The 22,655-nt window shown below is 46.2% G+C and overlaps 7 protein-coding genes and 2 non-coding genes across 10 annotated transcripts; 5 read left to right on the top strand and 4 right to left on the bottom strand.

The window, feature by feature from the left end:
* Positions 1-284: 284 nt before the first annotated feature.
* TERG_01254 (uncharacterized protein) lies at positions 285-2,350 on the bottom strand (the record flags this gene model as incomplete). Its single annotated transcript, XM_003239225.1, has 3 exons — positions 285-1,741; positions 1,798-2,083; positions 2,141-2,350. 3 exons carry the CDS (start codon positions 2,348-2,350, stop codon positions 285-287), a joined length of 1,953 nt encoding a protein of 650 aa, XP_003239273.1.
* Positions 2,351-3,087: 737 nt separating this feature from the next.
* TERG_10514 lies at positions 3,088-3,185 on the bottom strand. Its single transcript has one exon. It is a non-coding gene; the product is annotated as a tRNA-Asp (tRNA).
* Positions 3,186-3,218: 33 nt separating this feature from the next.
* On the top strand, positions 3,219-4,618 carry TERG_01253 (uncharacterized protein). The gene is made up of 2 exons (XM_047747734.1): positions 3,219-3,786; positions 3,871-4,618. Exons 1-2 carry the CDS (start codon positions 3,490-3,492, stop codon positions 4,474-4,476), a joined length of 903 nt encoding a protein of 300 aa, XP_047603698.1. The 5' UTR covers positions 3,219-3,489; the 3' UTR covers positions 4,477-4,618.
* A 483-nt stretch (positions 4,619-5,101) lies between these two features.
* On the top strand, positions 5,102-5,200 carry TERG_10513. Its single transcript has one exon. It is a non-coding gene; the product is annotated as a tRNA-Ser (tRNA).
* Positions 5,201-5,624: 424 nt separating this feature from the next.
* TERG_01252 (catalase A) lies at positions 5,625-9,407 on the top strand. 2 transcript variants are annotated; one of them, XM_003239223.2, is made up of 3 exons: positions 5,625-6,079; positions 6,144-6,456; positions 6,512-9,407. In XM_003239223.2, the coding sequence occupies exons 1-3, from the start codon at positions 5,849-5,851 to the stop codon at positions 8,221-8,223; spliced, it is 2,256 nt and encodes a 751-aa protein (XP_003239271.1). In that variant the 5' UTR covers positions 5,625-5,848; the 3' UTR covers positions 8,224-9,407. The 2 variants fall into 2 exon arrangements, with proteins under 2 accessions (XP_003239271.1, XP_047605369.1); XM_047749259.1 differs by having other exon boundaries at positions 6,144-9,407.
* A 4,265-nt stretch (positions 9,408-13,672) lies between these two features.
* TERG_01251 (uncharacterized protein) lies at positions 13,673-14,530 on the top strand (the record flags this gene model as incomplete). Its single annotated transcript, XM_003239221.2, has 1 exon — positions 13,673-14,530. One exon carries the CDS (start codon positions 13,673-13,675, stop codon positions 14,528-14,530), a length of 858 nt encoding a protein of 285 aa, XP_003239269.2.
* A 453-nt stretch (positions 14,531-14,983) lies between these two features.
* Positions 14,984-16,591, bottom strand: TERG_01250 (uncharacterized protein; the record flags this gene model as incomplete). The annotated part of the gene is made up of 1 exon (XM_047747733.1): positions 14,984-16,591. The coding sequence occupies one exon, from the start codon at positions 16,589-16,591 to the stop codon at positions 14,984-14,986; it is 1,608 nt and encodes a 535-aa protein (XP_047603697.1).
* A 1,829-nt stretch (positions 16,592-18,420) lies between these two features.
* Positions 18,421-19,296, top strand: TERG_01249 (uncharacterized protein; the record flags this gene model as incomplete). Its single annotated transcript, XM_003239219.1, has 2 exons — positions 18,421-18,458; positions 18,528-19,296. The coding sequence occupies 2 exons, from the start codon at positions 18,421-18,423 to the stop codon at positions 19,294-19,296; spliced, it is 807 nt and encodes a 268-aa protein (XP_003239267.1).
* Positions 19,297-19,433: 137 nt separating this feature from the next.
* TERG_01248 (uncharacterized protein) lies at positions 19,434-22,223 on the bottom strand (the record flags this gene model as incomplete). Its single annotated transcript, XM_003239218.1, has 7 exons — positions 19,434-19,679; positions 19,735-20,620; positions 20,674-21,052; positions 21,105-21,150; positions 21,209-21,366; positions 21,433-21,909; positions 21,995-22,223. 7 exons carry the CDS (start codon positions 22,221-22,223, stop codon positions 19,434-19,436), a joined length of 2,421 nt encoding a protein of 806 aa, XP_003239266.1.
* Positions 22,224-22,655: the final 432 nt, after the last annotated feature.

The raw sequence follows: 22,655 nt of genomic DNA, 5'->3' as shown, positions 1-22,655 counted from the left end.
GGTTGTTATTTGGAAGAAGAAAAAAAAGTAATAGTGCGAGATGAAGAAAGGCGCTTCTGCATCGGAGACAGGTTTATATAGTGTGCAATACCATGGTACATAGAAATACTAACAACTAGGATATCATTATCCTAAAAGTGAAACAGGTGTTATGTAGAAGAGAACTTTATTTAAGGGGCTATTTTTGTATGATTTTGGTGTCTTCAAGTAAGATTTAAAAAACTTCAAATCTATGAATGATATACCAATAAATAGATAATGAACTTGGGCATTACCGATATCCGTTACTTCATAAGGAGTCCAACGGCCCAAGGAACACTGAGTCCTCTCAAGTCGCCATAATGCTGTCCAACACCAAGAAAGACAATAGGTATACCGGTGGCATGGACCATACTGACAAGCGTGCCAACCATATCTCCTACGGTATCACACTTACTAATGATGAATCCATCAAGGCCTCTACCAGGGCCAAAGGCCTGGTTAAAATTCCGGGCTTGCATGACGCTATCGGTACCAACCAGAGCTTCTCCAACCATGAGAATCTTATCAGGGTTAGCGAATTTGGCAAACTTTTCCAAGGAGGACATTAGTCGCTGATCATTGTGTCGACGGCCAGCGGTGTCAATTAGAACGACCTCAAAGTCGTTTGAGGCGGCGTAGGCGACAGCATCCTTAGCGACATTAGCCGCGTCTTTGCCATATCCCTTTTCATAGAGTTCGACATGGCCAGCATTTTCTCTTGCACTGAGCTCCTTAAGATTCCGCGCGTGAACACGAAGCTGTTCGACTGCACCAGAACGAAAAGTGTCGCAGGCTGCGATCAGGACTTTATATTTATTCTGTAGAAGAAAGAAGCATAGTTTGCTCAGGTTTGTGGATTTTCCGACGCCGTTGACTCCCACAACCGAGATCACGTAGGGTCGTCTGGGCTGTTGCTGATTCATGGGTGATGTGACTACTTCGATTTCACGGAGTAAATCAAGTGAGGTAGTGGGAGTAAGTATTTTGCGAAGTGATGATTCCATTCCTGCGCGAAGAGCAGAGTCAATGCTTTGGAAACTGGCCGTCTTCTTACCTACCAGCTCCTTTTGGACACCTTCACAAAGGCGAACTGCAGCCTCACAGGCGACATTCTTCTTCAACAGGTGATCTTCCATTGCTTTCAGGGGTTTCACTAGGTCAGCTTCGGTCAACACTTTCCCACCAACCACGTTGCGGAACAAGCTGCTGATCGCGCCTATGCTAGAGTTGACGACACTAGTAGAGGATCCATTGGCTTTGGCCTTCTCCTCGTCTGCATCCTGAAGAATGGAATGAATCTCATCACCAAGATCCTTAAGAACAAATTGGCCCCTCTGGGTCTTTCTTCCAAAAGACTCGCTGTCGATGGCATCAACTGAGGGCGCTGGTAAGTCTTCAGTGGTACCAGCTCCAGTATCATTTGCTGAATAATCCAGTATTTCATCGCTTTCCTCGTCCGCGATGCCATCTGGTCCCCACTTTCTCATCTTCTTTGCTCCAGATTTGCCATTAGTTGACTTCTTTGCCTTATCCTCAGCGCCAGAAGTATTGTTGGAGTTGGCGTTCGCGGCTTTACGAGCACGACGAGAAATGCGGCCTCCTGGCCCAGCTTTTGCAGTGATGACCTGGGAGCTTGGAGTGGCGGGTCGGGATGTTTCCGGGGTTTGAGACGGAGTGCTGTCACTAAGCACCTCCGCCGCTGGCGCAGCTTGACGCTGCACTATAAAAAGAGGTTAGGAGATATCATATAGAGTATGGCGTGAAGTCTGAACTTACCCGTAAGAAGCCCCGGGACAGGTGGTGGTGGTGGCCCTCCTGTGTCCGCCTGTGTAAGCACATCTCTTTTACTCTCTGCCCCAAGCTGACGTTTGTCTTCGGCCGGAAGCTCCGTGGTCTGGTCAAGCTCCCTTAGCTGTTGCTCGAAGTATTTGTCAAACGGGTAATTGGCGACCCTGAATCGTGACCCTTTGAGCTGCTCCTTGTATAGCCCCAAGAATATAGTCTTTATATTTTCTAGTAGCTCGTCGATCCAGGTCAGATGGAGGAGAGACTGATAAACTGCCTGTAAAAGAGTATTAGCTGACGCTGATTCCTAATAAGCCCTGAAGCTGACACTCACAACGAAGATAAGTCCGAATCCCTTTGCCTCCGTCCATCTCAATGTATATTGCTCCTTGTTATACTTTCGAGCAGCGCGGTCAATCCCAGTCCTCTCTTCGATAAAGACATCTTTGATTAGAGCGTTGATGATGTGAGTTCCAACTGGAGCGTATGTTTTTGACCAGAGGACTACGCCGGACGTAGTTATGACCTCAAAAGAGTCCAGCATCCTGTCTCTTATTCTTCCACAGCGAACAGGGTTTGATCCTGAGCAGTTATCTGGCCTTCGTCTGCTTTGTATAGATTCGATAATTTTTTGATAACAACTTTCAGCCTATCAACAGCTTTCCCACGTGACAAGGATTTAGTTAGTGGACTTTGAGCCGAAATCATGTTAGATCGACTTTAGTGGTGATACGATAGAGTTTGATTATGTATTCAGATTTCCAGAGGTTCCATTGGTTCAAATTCCAAATGAAACACGTGATAGTAATAAATTCAAAATATTGAGGCTGATTAATACTTTTATACTCCATGTTGTAGATGAATATGGAGCATTATTCCTGCTCAAGGTGTTAACAGTATAGGGAACGAAAAGAAAGGGATATGGGATCCAGAGGCTGTAACTATGTCTTGGGAGAATTCCGGCCCACAACAGCTTATAAATATATCCTGATAGTATATCCTCCATTTAGTACTTGCGTACAGCTTGTTTCATCACTGTCCTCGAATACGAAAAGAATAGGGTACTACACAAAACGATGTCGCGAAAATGTGAAGTTATTTTAGGACGGAAAAGTCGACGCGAGCAGTACTTATAATTCTGTGTGTTAAAATCCATAGCAGCGTTCACGAGCGAAGCCTTTAAATAGCTGCAGACTACATTGCCGATTGCCGCTACAGTGAACGTGTAGAGAGATAACAAGAACATTTATGGCAGATTTAAAAATAAAATCAAAAATAAAACTCCCTGACGGGGAATCGAACCCCGGTCTCCCGCGCTTGTTACTCGCTTATTAAGCGAAGTTGACAAGCGGAAATCATGACCACTAGACCATCAAGGACTTTTCCGTGGAAGGCGAAGGGACCGTTGTGGCTGATGAGGCAACATGCGACAGATAACAAGCCGGAAAGCCAGGAGATAAGAGTGTGATGAAGACAACCATCCAGCCGGACCAGCATCAGATCAACGCAAGACCATCGCCAACCAGAGGCTGTCCGGAGGGGTACAAGACATATAAAGCTGTCATGCCATCGTACTAGCTTCCATTACGCCCGTTCTGCTTTTAAAGATCACCAGAAATAAAGCCAGGGAACCGACGAGCTCCGTTCTTTCGAGTCTCCCTAATTAGAGACCACGCACGCACAATGCAGCGCAACACATTCGCACCTCCTCCGGCCCAGTCGCCTCCCCTCCACCATCCTATCCCGCAACATGTCTCTACAGTACCGATGATGCGGTCGCCGCCGCCGCCAGTCTCCCAACAGCCCCAGCCCCAACACCAGCAGCATGGATATAACAATCCTTATCAGCCAAATCCGGCCCAGGGAGGAGGCCAGTTTGCCCCTGGCTTTGGCGGCTTTATGTCAGATCCCACTGCTCAAATGGGGTTTCAGGTTGGGAAGAGTGCCGTCATGGCCGGGCAGGAGTATATGGAGCAAAACGTATGTCCATTGTTCTGTTTCCTGTTTGGTTATATTTCTTCCCATTTTATGTTGCGGCACGAGATACTCACAGATATTATATAGTTGAACCGTTATGTGTCGATTCCCGCACTAAAGCACTACTTCAATGTCTCCAATTCATACGTCATTAAGAAGCTCGCTCTCGTACTATTCCCCTGGAGACATAAGCCATGGTCCCGCCAGCAGGGACGGATGGCTGGCGCAGCCTCCGCAAACGGCCAGATAAGCCAGGCTCAGTACACTTCCATGTACCTCCCACCACGAGACGACGTCAATTCACCGGATATGTACATTCCCGCCATGGCTCTAGTCACCTACATCCTGCTCTCAGCGGTCATGGCTGGTCTACGAGGGAATTTCCATCCAGAGATACTACGCTCCATAACGTTCATTGCTCTGGCAGTGGTGGTATTTGAGATTGTCTGCCTCAAGGTTGCCATGTATATTCTCAATATTAATAATGACTCCCAGCTTCTTGACCTGGTGGCTTACTCAGGATACAAGTTTGTTGGTATCATTCTTACCTTGGGGGTGTCTGAGATTCTCACGCCGGGCCAAGGCACGGGGGGCTGGGTTGGCTGGACTGTGTTCATCTATACCTTCCTCGCTAACGCCTTTTTCTTGGTCAGTATTAAGAAATTTTTGAAAGACCATTCAAGAAAAAGATAGTCATGCTAACGTTAATTGTGTGTGTACAGCTACGTTCACTCAAGTACGTCCTTCTACCGGACAGCTCATCCGACGCAGCCATGCGAGGCGGAGCCATGCCGACCGTTGCCCGCTCCCAGCGCAATAGGCGCACCCAGTTCCTCTTCATCTACTCGTACATGATCCAGTTCGTCTTCATGTGGATTCTTAGCAGACAGGGCCCCGTCCCATCGGCAGCCACCACTCCCAAAGTGCCTACTCCTGGCACCCTCTCATGATCCATCTCATTCCCCTTAGGCTCCTAGACACATGATAAACACGATACCAATCTACTCAGCATCTACATCTACATCTATCCTTTAAATGTCTTCAAAAGTATTTTTAGACTAATGAGACCGATATATTTACTACTACCGTCAATAAAGAGGCAGACACGCTATTCGATGACCCCTAGCATCGGATCTTTGCCTACATATATATATCACGTTCCAAGATTTTTAAGATGAAGCGCCTCAGGGGGTGCTTCCTTACGAAGCACTTCAAACCCGTTCCTTGTATAATCAGTCTGATGCGAAGAGCAGGTTCTACGTCTGCCTACTGCAGCTTGTGCTATCATCAAGCAGCCGCCCTTCACAAGCACCAATAAGGCGTTGTGGCAGAGTGGTCTAATGCGATTGACTAGAACTTCTCTGAAGCAGATAATCAATTCCTTTCGGGGGCGACGGTTCGAATCCGTCCGACGTCGGCCTTATCTTTTTTATTTTCATTTTTTGTCTTCTCACCACCTGATCGCTCACACCACTATATTATTTTAAACATGCTTCCGGGGACCGTGTCATTATTTATTTATTGCTATAAAAAAACTGTGTGGTGGCCAGACGTGTCTAGCACTGTGTTATGCGCAAGAACCAGGTAAACTTTGGTGTTGATGCAGCCTCAAGCCATACAACAACCCTACAACAACACCAGAAGTGGTCACAATCCTCAAGGGTGCCGACAGCTGCAGGCGAAACCATTCCCAATATCCGCTCATCGTCATAGGTTTACTTTCTATTCCCTGTTATGATTAATATTGCTTACCACCTTTATCCTGTTTGCTATGCTGCACTTCATTCGCCGGGTGTGGGTGCACCAACGTCATACCTTGTACCAGCGCCCGCAGCGTCCCCCAGGTTCACGTCCAAGTCAATGGTCTCGATTGATGTATGGATGGCCAGTCAGATCGAGCGGATTAAGCAGCAATGGCCTGTCTGCTTCTTCTTAAAAGCTGCCTGTTGCCACTGGGCCGGCTGCTCCCAACTATTTGACTGTTGTCACTTGCAGCTTTGATATATACCATCTTTGAATACGACACTGCTCTACCAAGGATATCTAGTAGCTCTTTGTAGACAAGATGTCGAGCGTTGGAGAAGGAATTCGAAAGGTGCAGGAGACCCTCCAGGGTCTGTATCCTCATGATAAGAAGCTGGCAGACCTTGCAAAGGATACCACGGACATCCATACTGCCGGCTCAATCACCACGGACCACGGAACAAAGGTCGAGAATACAGATGAATGGCTAAAGGCATCCGATAGCTCAAAGTCGGGGCCGTCTATGCTCGAGGATCAGATTGCCCGAGAAAAGGTACGTTTTACCCTCCCCAGCTCTGTTGATCCTTAGTTCCATAGACTGACATCTAGTTGTATAGATCCACCGCTTTGATCACGAAAGGATTCCCGAACGAGTTGTGCATGCTCGGGGAACTGGTGCATTTGGGCATTTCAAGCTCTTTGAGAGTGCTGCAGATGTCACTTCGGCCGGAGTCTTGACTGACACGTCTCGCACTACACCTGTCTTTGCTCGATTTTCTACCGTCCAGGGAAGTAGAGGAAGTGCAGATACCGTTAGAGATGTCTGTGGATTTGCGGTCAAGTTCTACACTGATGAAGGAAATTGGGATCTCGTGGGAAACAATATCCCCGTCTTCTTCATCCAGGATGCCATCAAGTTCCCGGACTTTGGTATGCACTCCTTTTCTCCATTTACCTTGTACACATATACTAAGATCCTGCCTAGTGCACGCCGTTAAACCGGAACCTCATAATGAAGTCCCTCAAGGCCAAACTGCCCATAACAACTTCTGGGACTTTGTCTTCCTACACCCCGAGGCTACTCACATGTTCATGTGGGCCATGTCTGATAGAGGTATTCCACGTTCATACCGTATGATGCAAGGATTCGGAGTCAATACCTTTGTTCTCATCAACAAAGAAGGAAAACGCCATTTCGTCAAGTTCCACTGGACTCCAGAACTCGGTGTTCATTCACTTGTCTGGGATGAAGCCCTCAAAATCGGTGGTCAAGATCCTGACTTCCACAGAAAGGATCTGATGGAAGCCATTGATAACAAGGCCTATCCCAAGTGGAAACTTGGTATTCAAGTCATCCCTGATGATAAAGAGCATGATTTCGACTTTGACATCCTCGATGCAACCAAGATCTGGCCTGAAGACTTAATCCCTGTTAGATATATCGGTGAGATGGAACTGAACCGAAACATTGACGAGTTCTTCCCTCAGACAGAGCAGGTTGCCTTCTGTACCGGCCATGTTGTCCCAGGCATTGATTTCTCAAATGATCCTCTCTTACAGGGCAGAAACTTCTCTTACTTTGACACTCAACTCTCGCGTCTCGGAACGAACTGGGAGGAGCTGCCTATCAACCGTCCTGTCTGCCCAGTCATGAACCACAACCGAGACGGACAGATGCGCCACAAGATCACTCAGGGTACCGTCAACTACTGGCCAAATAGATTTGAAGCATGCCCTCCAGCCAAGGTCGGGGAAGGATTCCACTCTTTCCCTGAAAAGATAATGAGTATCAAGCAGCGAACTCTCAGCAAGAAGTTCCGCGAACACATCAACCAAGCTCAGCTTTTCTACAACTCTCTAACTCCATACGAGAAGAAACATGTTCAGAATGCCCTTGCCTTCGAACTGGATCACTGCGACGACCCAACCGTTTATACCCGCGTAGTCAAACGTCTGGCTGAAATTGACCTCCCCCTCGCACAGGCTGTGGCACCTCTTGTCGGGGCAGAAACTCCCCAATCTTCGCCCCGTCCTAACCCGGGCCTGAAAACAATCAATCTAAGCCAGGCAGAGATTAACCAGACCCATCCCCAGACTGGCAGTGGTACACCAACCATCAAATCCTGCCGTGTCGCCATTTTGATCGGAGACGGCTACGACCCGGTAGCATTCATTTCGGCCAAAACAGCAATCAAGGCTGCCGGAGCCCTACCATTCGTCGTTGGGACTAAACGCCAGCCTATCTTCGCTGCACACCAGCATAAAGAAACAGATAAGGGCGTCGTACCTGATCACCAATACGATGGTGCGCGCTCGACCTTGTTTGATGCCACTTTTGTTCCTGGCGGTGAACATATTCGCATCCTAAGCAAGATCGGCCAGATCAGATACTGGATTGCTGAATCATTTGGTCATTTGAAAGCCATCGGCGCCACTGGTGATGCAGTCAATCTAGTTGCTCAGGTGCTAGGCACAGACGTGCCGCAGCTCGAATTTGCGGATTCTTCTTCGGCCGGGGTCGTGGAGAGCTATGGTGTGGTTACCAGCTGTAAGTTGCATGAACCGGAGAGCCTGACGGAAGGAATCAAGATATTCAAGGAGGCCAATGATTTCTTGGGCAAATTTTTCTACCATATCTCTCGTCACAGGAATTACGAGAGGGAACTTGATGGGCTGGCATCTTCGCTTGCTTGGTAAGGATGAGCTTCAGATATTGAGGATTGTCTAGTTCTTTATCTACTACTTATTTAACCTATCTATGATCATTTTGTGGGGAGAAAATTAATATGAAATAATAATTCTTTTTCAGCATCGATCATGAAAGTGGAAGGTGAAGAGAGGTGGGATATATTTAATTGCCTAATTATAAGTAGATATCTGGAGATTAGGTTCACATCTATAGGAGACATATTCCAACTATCACTGGAGAGGAAGGTAATGGAAGGCTTCCTTACTGCCTGAACCATCACAACTGGGGTTCATAGTAGTCTATGTGAATGATAAGGCCGTTCCACCTATATGTGTAATCTATCAGAAAAGGCACGAAGTAAGCCCACACTCTACTTATATCGGAGGTAATGATACCCTATACACCTAGAATAATAATAAGGAACTCATCGTATTAACAATAGGTATCTAATATGTATATATCGAGTTTGCCAACAGTTCTTCCAGTCCCCTATCTATCTAGTAGGGTCTGGATATCAATGTCTAGCGCTTAGCTAATTAGCAGGATGAAAGCCCTAGCTAACGGCATAGGTATAGAGTACCATCCTTACATCCAGCATATGCGTATCTCCAGCCTTAAGGGGGTATGTCCTCTTTCGTAGTGAGGGGTGGTGAGGGCAGTGAGCGGCAGCAGAACCCGCGATGGCCAAACACGTCGGCTTTAAACGAAGAAAGCGTACGCTGAATCTTCCTCTTCTTTTCTCTTCATCCCTAGCAGTAGCAGTAACAATACCAGCAGCCAAAGTACAGTAGCAACGACAGCAGCAACAACAACAGCAGTAGCAACAACAGTAGCAGCATAGCAGCAGCAGCAATAGCAGCAACAACAGCAAGCAATAGCAACAAGAAAAATGGCTGACAACAGCACCGGGGCGGATCCAGGGGCGGCGTGGCCCGCGCTCATTTCCCTCAACTTTGAGGGGATTGCCCAACTTGGGGCCCCTGCGATAATAGGGATCATATCCACCTTTGGCTGTTGTTTTGGCCCTTGGACCAGAAGTCTGTCGGGAGCCATCGGCTCTACCATGTAATTTATAACCCTCCAAAAGAAGCCTGATATGACACTGACGTTCGATTAGTCGCGATTGGACGGGCTACCACTGTCACTGCCACTGCCACTGCTCCGATTGCTCCCCCCCCTCCTTATACCACCGACGACTCTCCACCACCTCCTCCTTCTCCCCCCTCAATAAGGCCTACCGCCTCCATCTGCCGCCGCTGCCGCCACTGCCGCCGTTTACGCTCACGAGAGACGGAGGCCGGTCAACCAAGAATGGAGGTGTAGGAGGACGATAAGGAAATTAGAGGTGAGAGCAAGTGATGTAAGTAAAGTCAAACCAGCTCTATATTGGTCCAAAATATGGTGTACTAATAGTTGATACTCAATGTTGTAGAACCTTTCTTTTCTTCTTTTTTTCCTCTTTTTTTCTCCTTTTTTCTCCCCGCTTTTTTATTTTTTTATTGTTTATTTTTTAGGAAATATATATATATTTTTCCAGAGAAATAGAGAGAGAAGCAGCTTACATGCTCTTCTTCATCCTTACCGTAGACCCGAGATTATTGCTCTGTCAATAACAGTGTAGACCCAAGGGCTCAGGAGGATGATAGTTGGCATATTGCTAAGGGGAAAGGTGGGTTAACAGCAAGTAGGGGAATAGGGGAACAGGTAGACAACACGTCTAGATAAGTTATCTCCTTCTATTTGCTAAGTTAAGGGTATATATTAAGGGAAATATATTAGCTAGATATTAAGCCTAGTACCTTTAGATAGCTAAAGATACATAGCAAGGGGAGTGATAGATATAAATCAATAGGGTATATTTACTTTAATCTCAGGGAGGTATATTAGGACTAGGGGTATTATCTAGGCCAGGACCAAAGGTTAACATAGGGTTCTTGGCCGTCCTTACTTCGAGTAGTCCAGCTAAGACCGTTGTTAGAAGTAGATAGAGACTTGATATTGGCATGTTGGAGGAAAAAGTCGCGTTGCTGAAATATGACGTTGGAAAGTGAAATTTATGTGAACATCCACGTGACGTCTAGACACGTGATGGAACTAGTGCGGGGCCGTTGCTTTTGGGTCGTTGGGAAGGTGAGAGCATTGTTCAACAGCCATATAATTAATGGTGAGGATAATAATCATGGGCGAAGTGTACAGTGAGATATGGGTGACTACCTACGGAGTACCATAGGGGAAATAAGTGAATCCAAAAAACCTTCAGTGTAAGAATTACGGTAGTTGAAGCCAACAACTGATAGATGAAAATAATAAATAAACTTTTCGTGTCTTTAAATTAACTTTAGGCACCTGGGCACCTTGGGTAAGCAGATTTTAAGTTTCGCTTTTTCTTTTATCCAGGATTAGTCAGCCTCAGGTAGTGAGGTCCATTCCATTTCGACGCCCAATATCAAACCTTCGACAGCGGCGTGGAGCTTCAACTTTTGAAATATCAGAAAACACATTCGCAATAAAGGGATAACTCAGTCGCTAGACCTTGGTGATACAACTTCTGCAACTCGGGATATGCCCCTGCGTTGTGTCAAGCTGATTAATGGAAATCTGACTACGATACGACCTCATGATCATCAGCTACCTAGCTTACATACCCTTTTGAGCTCCAGGTGAATTTGAGCCTTGGCAACCTTTCAACAAGCTTGAATCATACCATCTAATTGCTGGAAAAATGGAACCTCTGGAGAATACCGAGCAGGAAGGGTTGGTGGAGGAGCCGATAATGCGTGCGGACGAAGTCGACAACATTGAAGTTGATATAACCACATCCACTGAGGAACCAGTAGTCGCAGCAGATACCGTCTCAGACGTGAAACTCCCTGAAGTTAATGAAGCAAAAGTCGATGAAGCGGATGGATTTGGTGATGCATCTGTACTGCAGAGACTGTCTCAGCCTTCAACTAGACCTGAATTACGGCGTGACAGAGTGGCACCGCCCCCACCTTTGCAACCACCACCACCTGCGCCAGTACAGAACCCTGAAACCCAGACGGACTCAGTGAGCCTTGCTCAACTCCGCAAAATTGTTCAAGATCTTCCAAAGGCCGATTTACCATCTTATGCCTTCAAATATGACGACTGTCAACCATTTCCGGAAGAGATCAATGAATGGTTTGGCGACAACGAGCCTGACAAACTCATGTTACTGGGCTGCAAAACTACGTTTGAACAGACCTGGTTATCTTTTTGCGAGGCGTTGTCTGGTCTCCCCGAAAGTGAACCATCTTGGTTAAGCGCCACGGACGAGGACAAAGAGGCATTTATAGAAAAGATGATAGGACTTTTTACCAGCACCGATATCTTTTCCCGAATCGAGGCCCTGGAGAGCATTTGCTACACCTTAACAGGTGTCTGGGTTTCTACTGCTGGAAAGGTGGCTGGAGATTATCCTTCTGACATTACTGATCATGACGCGGCTGAGACTCCAAAGGAACGATCTATGCAAATTCAATGGATGATTAAAAACGCCCATACCTTTCTAGAATGCCAAGGTATCGAGGCTCTATTTGCTTACTTACAACGGTTTTTCAATAAGGATCAGTGAGTGGAGCAGCCCACCTATTTTTCGGACATTTTGACTGGAGTTTCTCATATTTCTTTTTAATAGGACGTTAGTACAAGAGGATATGAAAGCCTTTGCAAATGAAAACGGCACAACGGCCTATGTTGCTACAAGGGATAGGGAAATTAATCTAATACTCACCTGTCTTTATATCATTGTTGAGGTGGCACGAAGAGAAGAAAAACTGGAATACTCTAGCCTGGAATTGAGAGATGCATTTGGTAGGTGATAATTATATACCTATGAGTGACTGGCTGTAGTTGAGACACTCTTACTAACTCTATCCACTTAGCCGCGTTAAATCCCAACCTACCCGCGACTCTTGTTGAAATTGTTGCACGTCTGCGGTGGGATGATCCGTCCATCTTTCCACTAACTAGAGTAAGTTACACTCTTTGTCTTGTTGCACACTATATTCTAATAGCTTTAATAGGTCCTCCTTCTCTTCTGGAAATCAATTCTTCTTCTATTTGGTGGCATCGAACCTCTGAAAAAAGCAAAAACTATCTTGGAGCCCATGCATGTACCAACTGGTTCTGGTCAAAACGAGTCATCAAATATTCCAACCCTTACTGCTTCTCCACTGGATTATCATCTATTTAGACAAGAGATTATATCAAAATATCCTGCCTACAACCCACCACCACCATTGGTTCCTTTTGAGCTGGAACACAATTCAGTTCTGCCTCCTCTTCCCACGTCCTCAAGCCGCAATTCTTCGTCCGTTCTGTTTTCTGGAGTTGGGTCTACCCTGGCGAATAACAACGATTCTATTCTCCATCAATCCGTCCACATTGCCACACCTGCCCCTTCCCCTCCACCATCCCCAGGGGGCCCTGGAAAGGTGGGCAAGAAGCAGAATTACCAAACAAATCAGCATTTCCCTTTCATGTACCCTCCATTGGACGGTTCAAGTAATAATATTGGAGGAAAAGGAACTAGCGACCTTCAGGACAGCCTTGTGGGTAGGAAGTGGGAAGGCAGCGATGTTCCTGCGTCAATAATTGAGGCCGGCGAACTGTTCTCTAGCCGCATGAGGATGACACGGGCATTGCAACAACTTTGGGAAGAACGAGAAGCGTTCATGAAGTACGATCGTGGGTGGGATGAAAGGGCGCCTGACAGTGGCTACCGAAGGCCGTCCAATGGCCAGGAATCGGAATCACCGGCTGATCAAGAATTGAAGCCTCGACGTCAAACTGAAGATGAAGATGTTCAACGACGCTTGGATGAAGTCGAAAAATTTTACGTACGTGTATTTAAACGGCTACCCCTAAATTGTGCGTCTAACATCTCCTAGGTTCACGCACTTCCAAGCCTTCAGTCTTTCGTGATTGTTGTGTTGAAGGAACTTTTAACGAGCATCACCGCTATTGCAAGCCAAACAAATGGCAATGATGATATTGATGGTAGAGCAGAGTAAGTCTTCTTCCCAATAATTTATTTAACACTTTGCTCACGGCCTTTAGAAATGCATTGAATGGCCAGAAACAATCATCGAACAAGAATCGCATTCTAGAGCCATTCCTATCTACCAAACAGCTTCAAGAAGCAAGATCACGAGAGATCAGATTTGAAGCTATATCTGGAGCGTTGATTTTACTTTTGAAATGGTTCAAAAGATGCCGTATGTACACCAAGTTTGTAAACCCTTTGGCTTTTCTAACATTTTGACTAGATATCTTGAAATTTGAGTATTTGTCGCAAATACTTCTCGACTCGAATTATATTCCTTTAATATTAAAAATGTTCATTCACCAGGAAGTTGACCATGCTGTCGCCCAGCCTCAAGACCCACTAATATCAAGGTATTGTCCTAATACTATTCAACTATCTACGAAATCATGCGTACTAATTCAATCTGTAGTTTTTTTCACTTCTGTCATGTTCATTCTAACCAACCACCAGAACCAATTCCTCCTCTCGAACCCACAGAAATTGCGGACGACAGTAGTGAAGATGAAGCAGCTCCGCCTCCGATACTTCGGCAGAGCCGTTCTAGAATATCGATGCTCGAAGAGGCATCTGCAAAATCGGCTGCAACTGAACAGAGCAAAGAAAATTCCAGATTCCTTGAAGTCGATGAGTTAGGTTTTCCAACAGCACCAATTGAGCCAGGACCTATTTCGACCTACTCCTTCCGAAACTTCTTCTCCGCTATCAACTTCCTGCACATTATGCACAAGATTACCCGCGACAAGGCTCATAGGTGTTTACTCCTTGTGCAGTATAAATGTAGCGCCGTGCTACGGAAGGGTCTCAAGATACCGGACCCGCACCTTCGTCTATATACTCTCAAGCTGTTTAAGTCACAAGTTCCTTACTGTGGTAGGAAATGGCGGTTAAGCCACATGAGAGTTATAACGGCGATCTATCTATATTGTCGGCCTGAGCTCCGCGATGATTGGCTTGCTGGCGGTGATGTTGATGCCGAGGTGGAGGAATCGCTACCAATGGAACAAGCACTACGAGGGTTAACCCACTGGTGGCATGTTAGGCAGTACAAGGATGTCTTGTCTACTGAGAATGGGAAACCATTGGTAGAGGAAGAGCGGGATTTTTTCACACGAGAACTGGAGAAAATTGGGTGGGGGTGGTTCGGAGAAGAGCTAAATAATGGTGTTGATGAGGACGGAGAATTTGTGCCTCATATTGGAGGAGGCCCTGAATTAGAGAAAGCCATACAGATGGAGGCTTGGTAATATGATATAATACTAGCATGGAATCTGTTATACTTTCCGGCAAGGCATTGGTTGGCCCTAAACTATAATAATAGATTTTACTTGCGGCAATCATCACCATTACGTAGATAGGTTAAGTTAGTTTTAGCATATTAAGATGCACATCTAGCAATGTACTGTAGCTTAACACTTGTAGTCACCTAATCTCAAGGGTGAATATTTTAAAGACAGTGATGTCGGCAATCTATAAAATAATAATGTTATTTCACAATTGTCCGCTGGCTCAGTTCAACTATGATACGAGCCAGGAAAAAAAAATCAAAGCCCTCACAACTTCCAGATGTCAAATTAAATTTTTGTCAGGCGTCCCTTCCCGCTGGTCACACATGCCTCACTGCGAAGAAGGACGCCGAACTAACACCTAACTAGTTCAATTATGGGCTCTCCAGCCAAATTCCGTTGACAATCCATAACCTAGGGCCTAAGAATAAATGGCTCGTTCTTATCATATGTCATTTGTGCTTCTGGCCCTCTAAGTTCCTTTGGCCAGTCATAGTAAAGCTCGTAGTGTAGGATTGTATGATCACAGTACGTTAAGAAGAGGCGGTAGCGACGCGAGTATTCAATGCCATGCCACTTTTCTTTCTTCGTGCCACCAAAGGGTAAGTGAGAAGGAAATTTGCCGGACAAGCCAGCTTTGGGGTATTTACACCCAATAGGTTCCGGTTGAGCATTGTGGATTTCCTGGTTATCAACATCATTCATTCCAGTACATGTATCTTCATAATCATCTGAGGGGGATTCGGGTGGCATCAAGTGTGGCACAACTGGGCTAGCAGCAATCCCAAGTAGCGGGCAAAGTGGACGAAGCCGTTTTCGTTCTTGACTTGCAAGCGGTAATATACGGTCCATTCTGAACACCTTCCCTTTATTGCGGACCTCAGTAAGACCAAGTATCGCAACTCTTCCTTTCTGAGATGCTGCAACAACAACACCGAGCTCAGGTATCTGAAGAGCCATGTTAAATCGATCCGTTGCTTCGATAAACTGTACAGGATTTGTTACTACTTGTGATAAAGCAGCGCGGAAAATGACCGAAGGGCCATTAGAAAAGGGACCGGGGAGCATTCGAATATGAGATTCAGAAAAATGGAGAATTTGGAAGCTATCAAACAGATCGGAAGTCGGGCGGTCATCTCTTAGCAATCCCACCCTACCGTTGGCCTTGGTCGCTGTGTTAGACTCTGAGTGGATATCTTCATTCATAGGAGTATCAGAGTGTTCATCCAATTCATCTAGGTTACTCGTTTCGGATGAATCCCCATCGGATGAGTTATCACCGCTATTGTCTTGGTCCATATCAATGTCCGCATCGTTTACCGTGGCATGACTGGTGTTGGTTCCGAGAGCAGGTGTGACACCCTCGTCTTCCTCGTCTTCCTCGTCTTCCGCGACTTCTTCATCTTCTTCGTCTTCTTCGTTTTCTTCATCCTCATTATAAGTCACGTCACTATCTTCATCAGACTCATTTAAAACAGGGGTATTGGATATAGTATCAATTAGGATATTGGAATAATTATGGGCAACTAAAGGAGAATTATTTTGGAGCGTCTCTTGTGCTCCAACTGTAGAAGGAGGAAGGTCCCTGGGCGTTTCCGTCCTGACAGGGGGTGTCTTTATACCAGGAACTGTGTCGTGACGATTAATGGGATCTTCAACACCTCCATCAGAATCATCGGAGTGAGTAAGTGGAAAAAGCTCATCGGGTGAGGGCCCTTGATTTCGACGTTGAGCAACGGGTGTTGAGGACGAAAAGACATTATAATACTGGGTAGCATCGTGGACTTTGCTGGCTAAAAAGCTAAGATCATACGGTGCATCCTTGTCTGGGTACTTATGTGGAGGGCCGCCGCAAGCTTCAAGAAGGTCTTTTTTCATGCGAAAGGACCTCGGATCAACAGCCAGAACATTCCATCCCCGCTGCCGGCTACCAATTCTCACAAATATTAGACAGTTTCGATCCGTACCCTCTTTCATGATTAACTTACTCGTCAAATAGGTCATCATACTGTTGGTCATCATCCCCGGAATAAAAGTCCCAGTAGTTAACCGGACGAAAACGTTCCCAAATCCTCCATACAAGGAGTTTGTTATTGATGTCCGTGCTGACTAGCCAGTCTCCATGAGGGTCTAGGTCACAGTTCAAAAATGAGACGTTAGGTATATTTGCAGAATGCCCCGATAATGAGAGTCGAATATTCTGAGAGCGTCGGCGTTGCCGCGACCAACCCCGCAGCTTCAAGAATTCCGTAATACTGGTAATATGAATCCATTCATTATTATGGACCTTCGGGTGTTTTGCCCTAGAAGATAATGAACCTTCCCGAGTCACATGTGAAACTTCCGTATTATCCACCAGGGCAAAAGCAAATATGGTTATTGTTGTGGTATTTGAGCTCACAGCTATCATTCTCGCGAACTTATGGATTGCCAAAGCCCAGGCACTTTGTGTAACCCACTCACTGAAAAAGCATTCTACTCCATTGCCTACCTGGACTGGGTCGGTATCTTCAGCCCTGCGGTTTTCAATACACCAGAATATGCGTTCAATCCTATAAGCAGCCACGTTCCCTGAATCCGTTGCCAGAAGTAAGATCTCATCGGAGCCAAGGTCACCAACAGTGATTTGGTTGATGGCATGAGGATTATTGGGCGCAATATAACCCGGAGCATCAGGTCGTGCCATTTTTGGGGTTAGGATAAGAGACGGCCGTGAACCAATAATTTGTCCGCAACTTGGCTGGAACACGTATATCCGACTGGAGTAAGCAACAAAATAAAGGTTCTGCCTCTGGGATAGAGCAGTCTTGAAAAAGAGTATCATGGTTAATTTTACATGCATTGAATGGTAAAGGAGACATCAGAACGTACCAGATTATTCCGCCATGTCGCAATAGGAGGCGATGGAACATTCCGTCTGATATAGAAACTCAGTTAGCCGTTGAGTGAAGGGTCTCTTGGAGGAGCATTAGAACGGAATAACATACGGAAACTGCAGGCTTAAGTCAGCGATATTGCTCTACAACATATAAGGGGGGATTTCTTTTAAAACATACACGCGTATCTCCCCGTTCAACGCCGTGCGGCTCCACGGTAATTCCATGGTCAGCGTGTTCATCGAGAACTTCTATCCAGACCGGGTTGCCTGCACCAATATCACTCGGAGAATTTTGATCCATGTTGTACAGTCAGGCCATGTATTTGGGGATATCAAGATTAAGTCATCGGCACTACTGCGGGTCGATCAAGACAGTTAAAGCACTAAGGTAAGTAAATATGCGTGAGATCAGGCGCTGTCTCAGAGATGAAGCAACCATTCTTGGTGGAGGCGAAGAAATGTGGTGGGGTTTTTTTCCTTAGTTGCCGGAAACAACCAAGCAAGAACCGGGATCAAGTTGCAGTCGAGAATAGCAGCGTTCTCACACTCTGACATGCATCACAGTAGCAGGTTGGCTATCAGCTCGCCAAAATAACAGCATCTGGCTACACCACCGAGATGTTGACCTGTCGTCGAGAGAAAGCTGATGAGGCTGCGAGTGTTTTCCGGCTTTACGTCAAACACTTTTTCGTTCTTGGAAAAGTACGAAGTTTACCTTAGTCACGTGCGCACTTTATTTCCCCAGTGTGATAATGCACGGTCTCTTTATTGATCAGTGCATTGACTGTTTGTCACATGACCAATTTCTAGTGGACGTATTTTCGGCGAAGTTTCAAGTTTCGACTTTCTGAAGAAACAAGCTGAAGAATGAAACAAACAAGACGTTGAAGGAGAAGGCAACAACGGAGGCACCAGAAGCACGAAAAAGGGGAAAACGTGGTAAACACCGAGATTGTCGCTCTAGGTAGCCAGCATGGATCTTGTGTCCACGATTCGGAAGGAAGGGAGCAGGTAAGTTGCACAGCTTGAGAGTAGCCAGTCCGTTGGCTTCAAGTGACTGATCGGTACATGGCTTCATAGGGGCGGTCAAACGGAGTTCAAATGGTCAGACGTTAAGGACTCGAGCCGCCGGGAAAACTACCTTGGCCATTCCTTGATGGCCCCCGTTGGTCGGTGGCAACAAGGCCGTGACCTCTCGTGGTATACCAAAGGAGAAGACTCTGACGCAGCAAAGAAGGCTCGAGAGGAGGAAATCCGGAAGGTTAAAGAGGCAGAGCAAGAAGCTATAGCCCGAGCACTTGGTCTACCAATATCAGTGCCGTCGAAAAGCTCGAACGCCAACCTAGAACCACTGGGGGGAAAGGAGGTCGAGCGAGCAGTCTTAGAAGGAGCGGATGATCATGAAGATGTTGACCGCGTCAAGGGAGTCGGGTTTGGTGGCTTCACTGGCAAGACGCCAGCTGGAGAAGGGATCGAAAAGCTGGAGCCAATAGGAGATGTTTCTAGCAACTACAGTCAAACTACAAAGACCAATGCTGACAACCGGCCCCGCAGTGACCGCCACTCGGAAAGAAGAAAGGAACACGACAGAAGAGACGATCGAGATCGTGCAAGGCACTATAGAAGTCGGAGAGAAGACCATCGCTCGGATCGACATGAAAGAAAAAGATATCGTTCACGTTCTCGGTCCCGAGAGGCCCCTAGGCGGCAACGCTCAGCTTCACGTTCACGCAGCAGAGATCGGGAATCACGAGATCGTCGAACCCATCGCAGACGGAGCAGATCACCCCGTGACTCCCGATATCATAGAGACGATAAAAGATATGAACGTAACGACAGAAGACGATAATACAGCTCAAATATAATGACAGGTTTTGGCGTTTTGGGTTATAATCTATTATTACTTATTGGCATAGCCTCTAGGGTTGATCACGCTTCATTTTTTTATAAACAGATACTCCGTACTTGTCTCTAATATCTATAAATTTACAATTCGTCTTTAGCGCTGGATTGGGCATTTAAATCGGGCATAGTCATCATTTTTACCACAAGGCTGGTCCAACCGGTGAAGTGCTGTGTTCGCTGGCCTTTGCCTGTATCGGGGTTGTACTGCTCCCAAGCAAAGCCAGTGTTCTTCCACTCTTTGTAAACATTCTCGACTATATTCTTGCGTAGCTTTGTATACATCTCAGATGCTTGTTCCTGGTGGGGACCAGCAACCTGCGCGACTCTCTGTAAAGAACGCCTTAGTTAGCTATGAAAATATGTGAACCATATGAAGACATACCAGAAGATTACTGAGGACCAGATAATTCATATTGATCCAAATAGGGCCCCTCCAGTAGTTCTCGCCAGTTCCGAAGAATTCGTCCTTTTTGCTCAGACTTCGGATGCCGTAGTCACTCCATAGTTCGTCTGAATCCTGGATGAGATTTAAGATATCTCCCAATCTCGGGTGTTTGGCATCCAGAAGACCCGTTATGAAAGGGAAAATTGAGATATACCCCTTATGGCATACATGAACACTGTCTTCGTAATCATCAATTGTGGAATCACAATATGTCTTTGCGTCCTTATTCCAATGGAGATCATCAATATTTCTAAGAATAGCAGTTTCATATTTGGTGAATTCCTCGACATCAGCTGTCTCACCTAATGCTCCGGCAATGTCTCGCAAAGATTGGGTCATCATGCCCATCCAGCTTATGAGATCAACGTGAAGCTCACCAGGGTGAGGCGGCTGGGGTCTAGGGTAGTCATCCAGGCCAGACGTGAGGATGTGCTCGACCGAACGTCCTCGCCATCGATATCCTTCCTTCGTAGAGAAAGAGTCTCTTTCATAAGATTTGAGATCGCCCCATTGGGTCTTCCTAAACCAGAAATAATGGCGACGGAGTAGGGGATATATTGAACGAAGGAATGTTATGCCAAGCTCTTTATTGTCAGAATAAGCGGAGTTGTTAGGACTATCGGGGCCAGAAGATTTTCCTAGGGAAGCTTTGTTCATGAATTCTCTGAGAACAAGAAACAATGTAGGCGGGTTGGCATAGTGAGGGTATTGGGTTTGGAATTCCCTTGGAACTTTGCTTCTAGCCTCAGGTCCTAGGATTTGTTCTCTGGCAATCCATCCATCTTCATCCATGAGACTCAGCCAACTCTTGACAATCTGAAGCCTGTTCCTTGTTAGTCCGCTATTTGATAGATAGAGAAGGGTAGAAGGGCGTACGTCAGGTCAAGATCCCATTCCAATATTGGCAACAGGTGGAAGCCCTCGTCCCACAGGAACCCCCTGGGGAAGAAGGGCCTGGAAGGTACTGAAGTAAATAATTCAGATGGATTTGCGACCGTGAGTTGGGCACGGGATCGAGCTTCGGCAGCCTCTTCCCAGAATCCTTCATTCTCTTCATCGTACTCAGGAGCATAAGTGCGGTCAACAATAGAATCTCCGTAAAAGTAACCGATTCCGCCTACTAAATTGGAGAGCATTTCCTTTGAGAACCGCAAGTAGTCTGGATTTTTGAACGGAGCGAGCGGTCTGAAGATATTCTCAAACTTTTGGGCGAATGTAGCAGATACATCCTTAATCCGCTTTGTGAGAGTGGATGCTGGAAATGGAAATTAGAGATAGTAATGACTAGATGATTATTGCGCACATACAGGTCAGTGGTTTTTCGGTTGTCCCTGACGAGAAAATAATATCAAACTAACCGAAAGTCAATGATCAATGGTTTGATAGTTAAGATAACTAAACGGTTACATACCTCAAAAGATCCGCGGAAGACTTTCTGTATATAGTGAATGTTACCTCCACCCTGAGTATTTGTAAGGGTGAGCAATGCCGGAGGAGGAGGTACATTCCCTTCTCCAAACTTCTTTACGGCAGCTTCAATATATTGTTTCATATGTGTGAAGAGTATAGCTATAGCAGTATTTGAAATATTAGCAGCACTTCAAGATCAGTTAGAACGAAAAGGTGGTCTCATACTCTTTCCCTGCCAAAGAGCCTCTGGCGGGACGGTCATGCTTGAAACGATTGTTCTGTCCAACGGCTTGTCGACGTAGCTTGGGTGCATCCGCTCAGGGTACGTGTTGGTATTCGGACCACGGGTGATATCAATAGTAAAGTCACCCAGGCCTATTGCGTTTCCCTCAAGCCTGACATCTCCTGCATATCCGAGCTCATTGGGCTCGTTTTGCAGTCCCAGCTTCCCAAGTCCTTCCAACCCAGCATAAAATATCAATGTTGTAGGCTGATTAGGAGGTGCATCGGGACGAGGTACTCCCCTAATGCGAGCACCCCAGCTACCGCCGTAAGTCCCCCCCGGGATCTTTACGAAGTCTATCGTAAGGTCAATTGTGTTGCGGGAATCGTGTATGGTCTGTCTGCCGCCGTTTCGGATGTCATATTCCTCCCAGCCATAGCCCTCCATTCCCTCATTCTGCTCACAGGTATGCCTGAAGTCTATAATATCAAGTTAGCTTTTATCTAAAATCACACATCTCATGGTAGATTTCATCCTGGCCGAGCAGCAGCCATGTTTACATACTCTCCTGAGCTGTCTGGTAATTGTCGACTTTTGCCCACAGCAACCCCATAAGCAAGCTCTTTGGAATCCGCGGACGCATTCCGAAATACAAATTAGGACGATAGGGACCCCATAGTAACGTCTGGTTCAACGCCGTATCCACGGCCAGGGCAGCGGCAGCTGTATCCTCGGCTGCAACGGGGCCTAGCACGAAGAGAATACAAACCCACAGAAAAGATATAGCAGCCATATTGACCGCTCGCCCTGACCTCATTATTAGCCACCAGGTCATAAGCCGCTCAAGCTTAGGTATCAATGGGTCCGGCCCTGCCTTTCCATCTGCTTAAGGGTTATTGACGACTTGACGTGTCCCCATTTGCAGCCAAACACAACCGCCGGAGATACGATGGTCCGCTTTATGCCTTTAAACACCTCCAGCTGGGAACGGCTAGGTAAAATAGGCCTTAGTTGTTTGTTCAGAATATCCAATTGACTTATCTCATGATACAAGGGCCTAAGTATAGATTTGCTTGTCGCGCATATAGCACTTGATATAGATCGTGAACATATAAGCAAGTCGTCTATAGTCCCTGAGATCAAGGACATATGGGAACTATAGGAAATCATGTAGTGACGTCATTCATCTATACGGATATCAAACTGATAACTAGTCAAGAGATTG

The sequence above is a fragment of the Trichophyton rubrum genome (genome assembly GCF_000151425.1).
Source record: "Trichophyton rubrum CBS 118892 genomic scaffold supercont2.1, whole genome shotgun sequence".
Taxonomy (NCBI): Eukaryota; Fungi; Ascomycota; class Eurotiomycetes; order Onygenales; family Arthrodermataceae; genus Trichophyton; species Trichophyton rubrum.
This window is presented reverse-complemented; position numbering and strand designations above follow the sequence as displayed.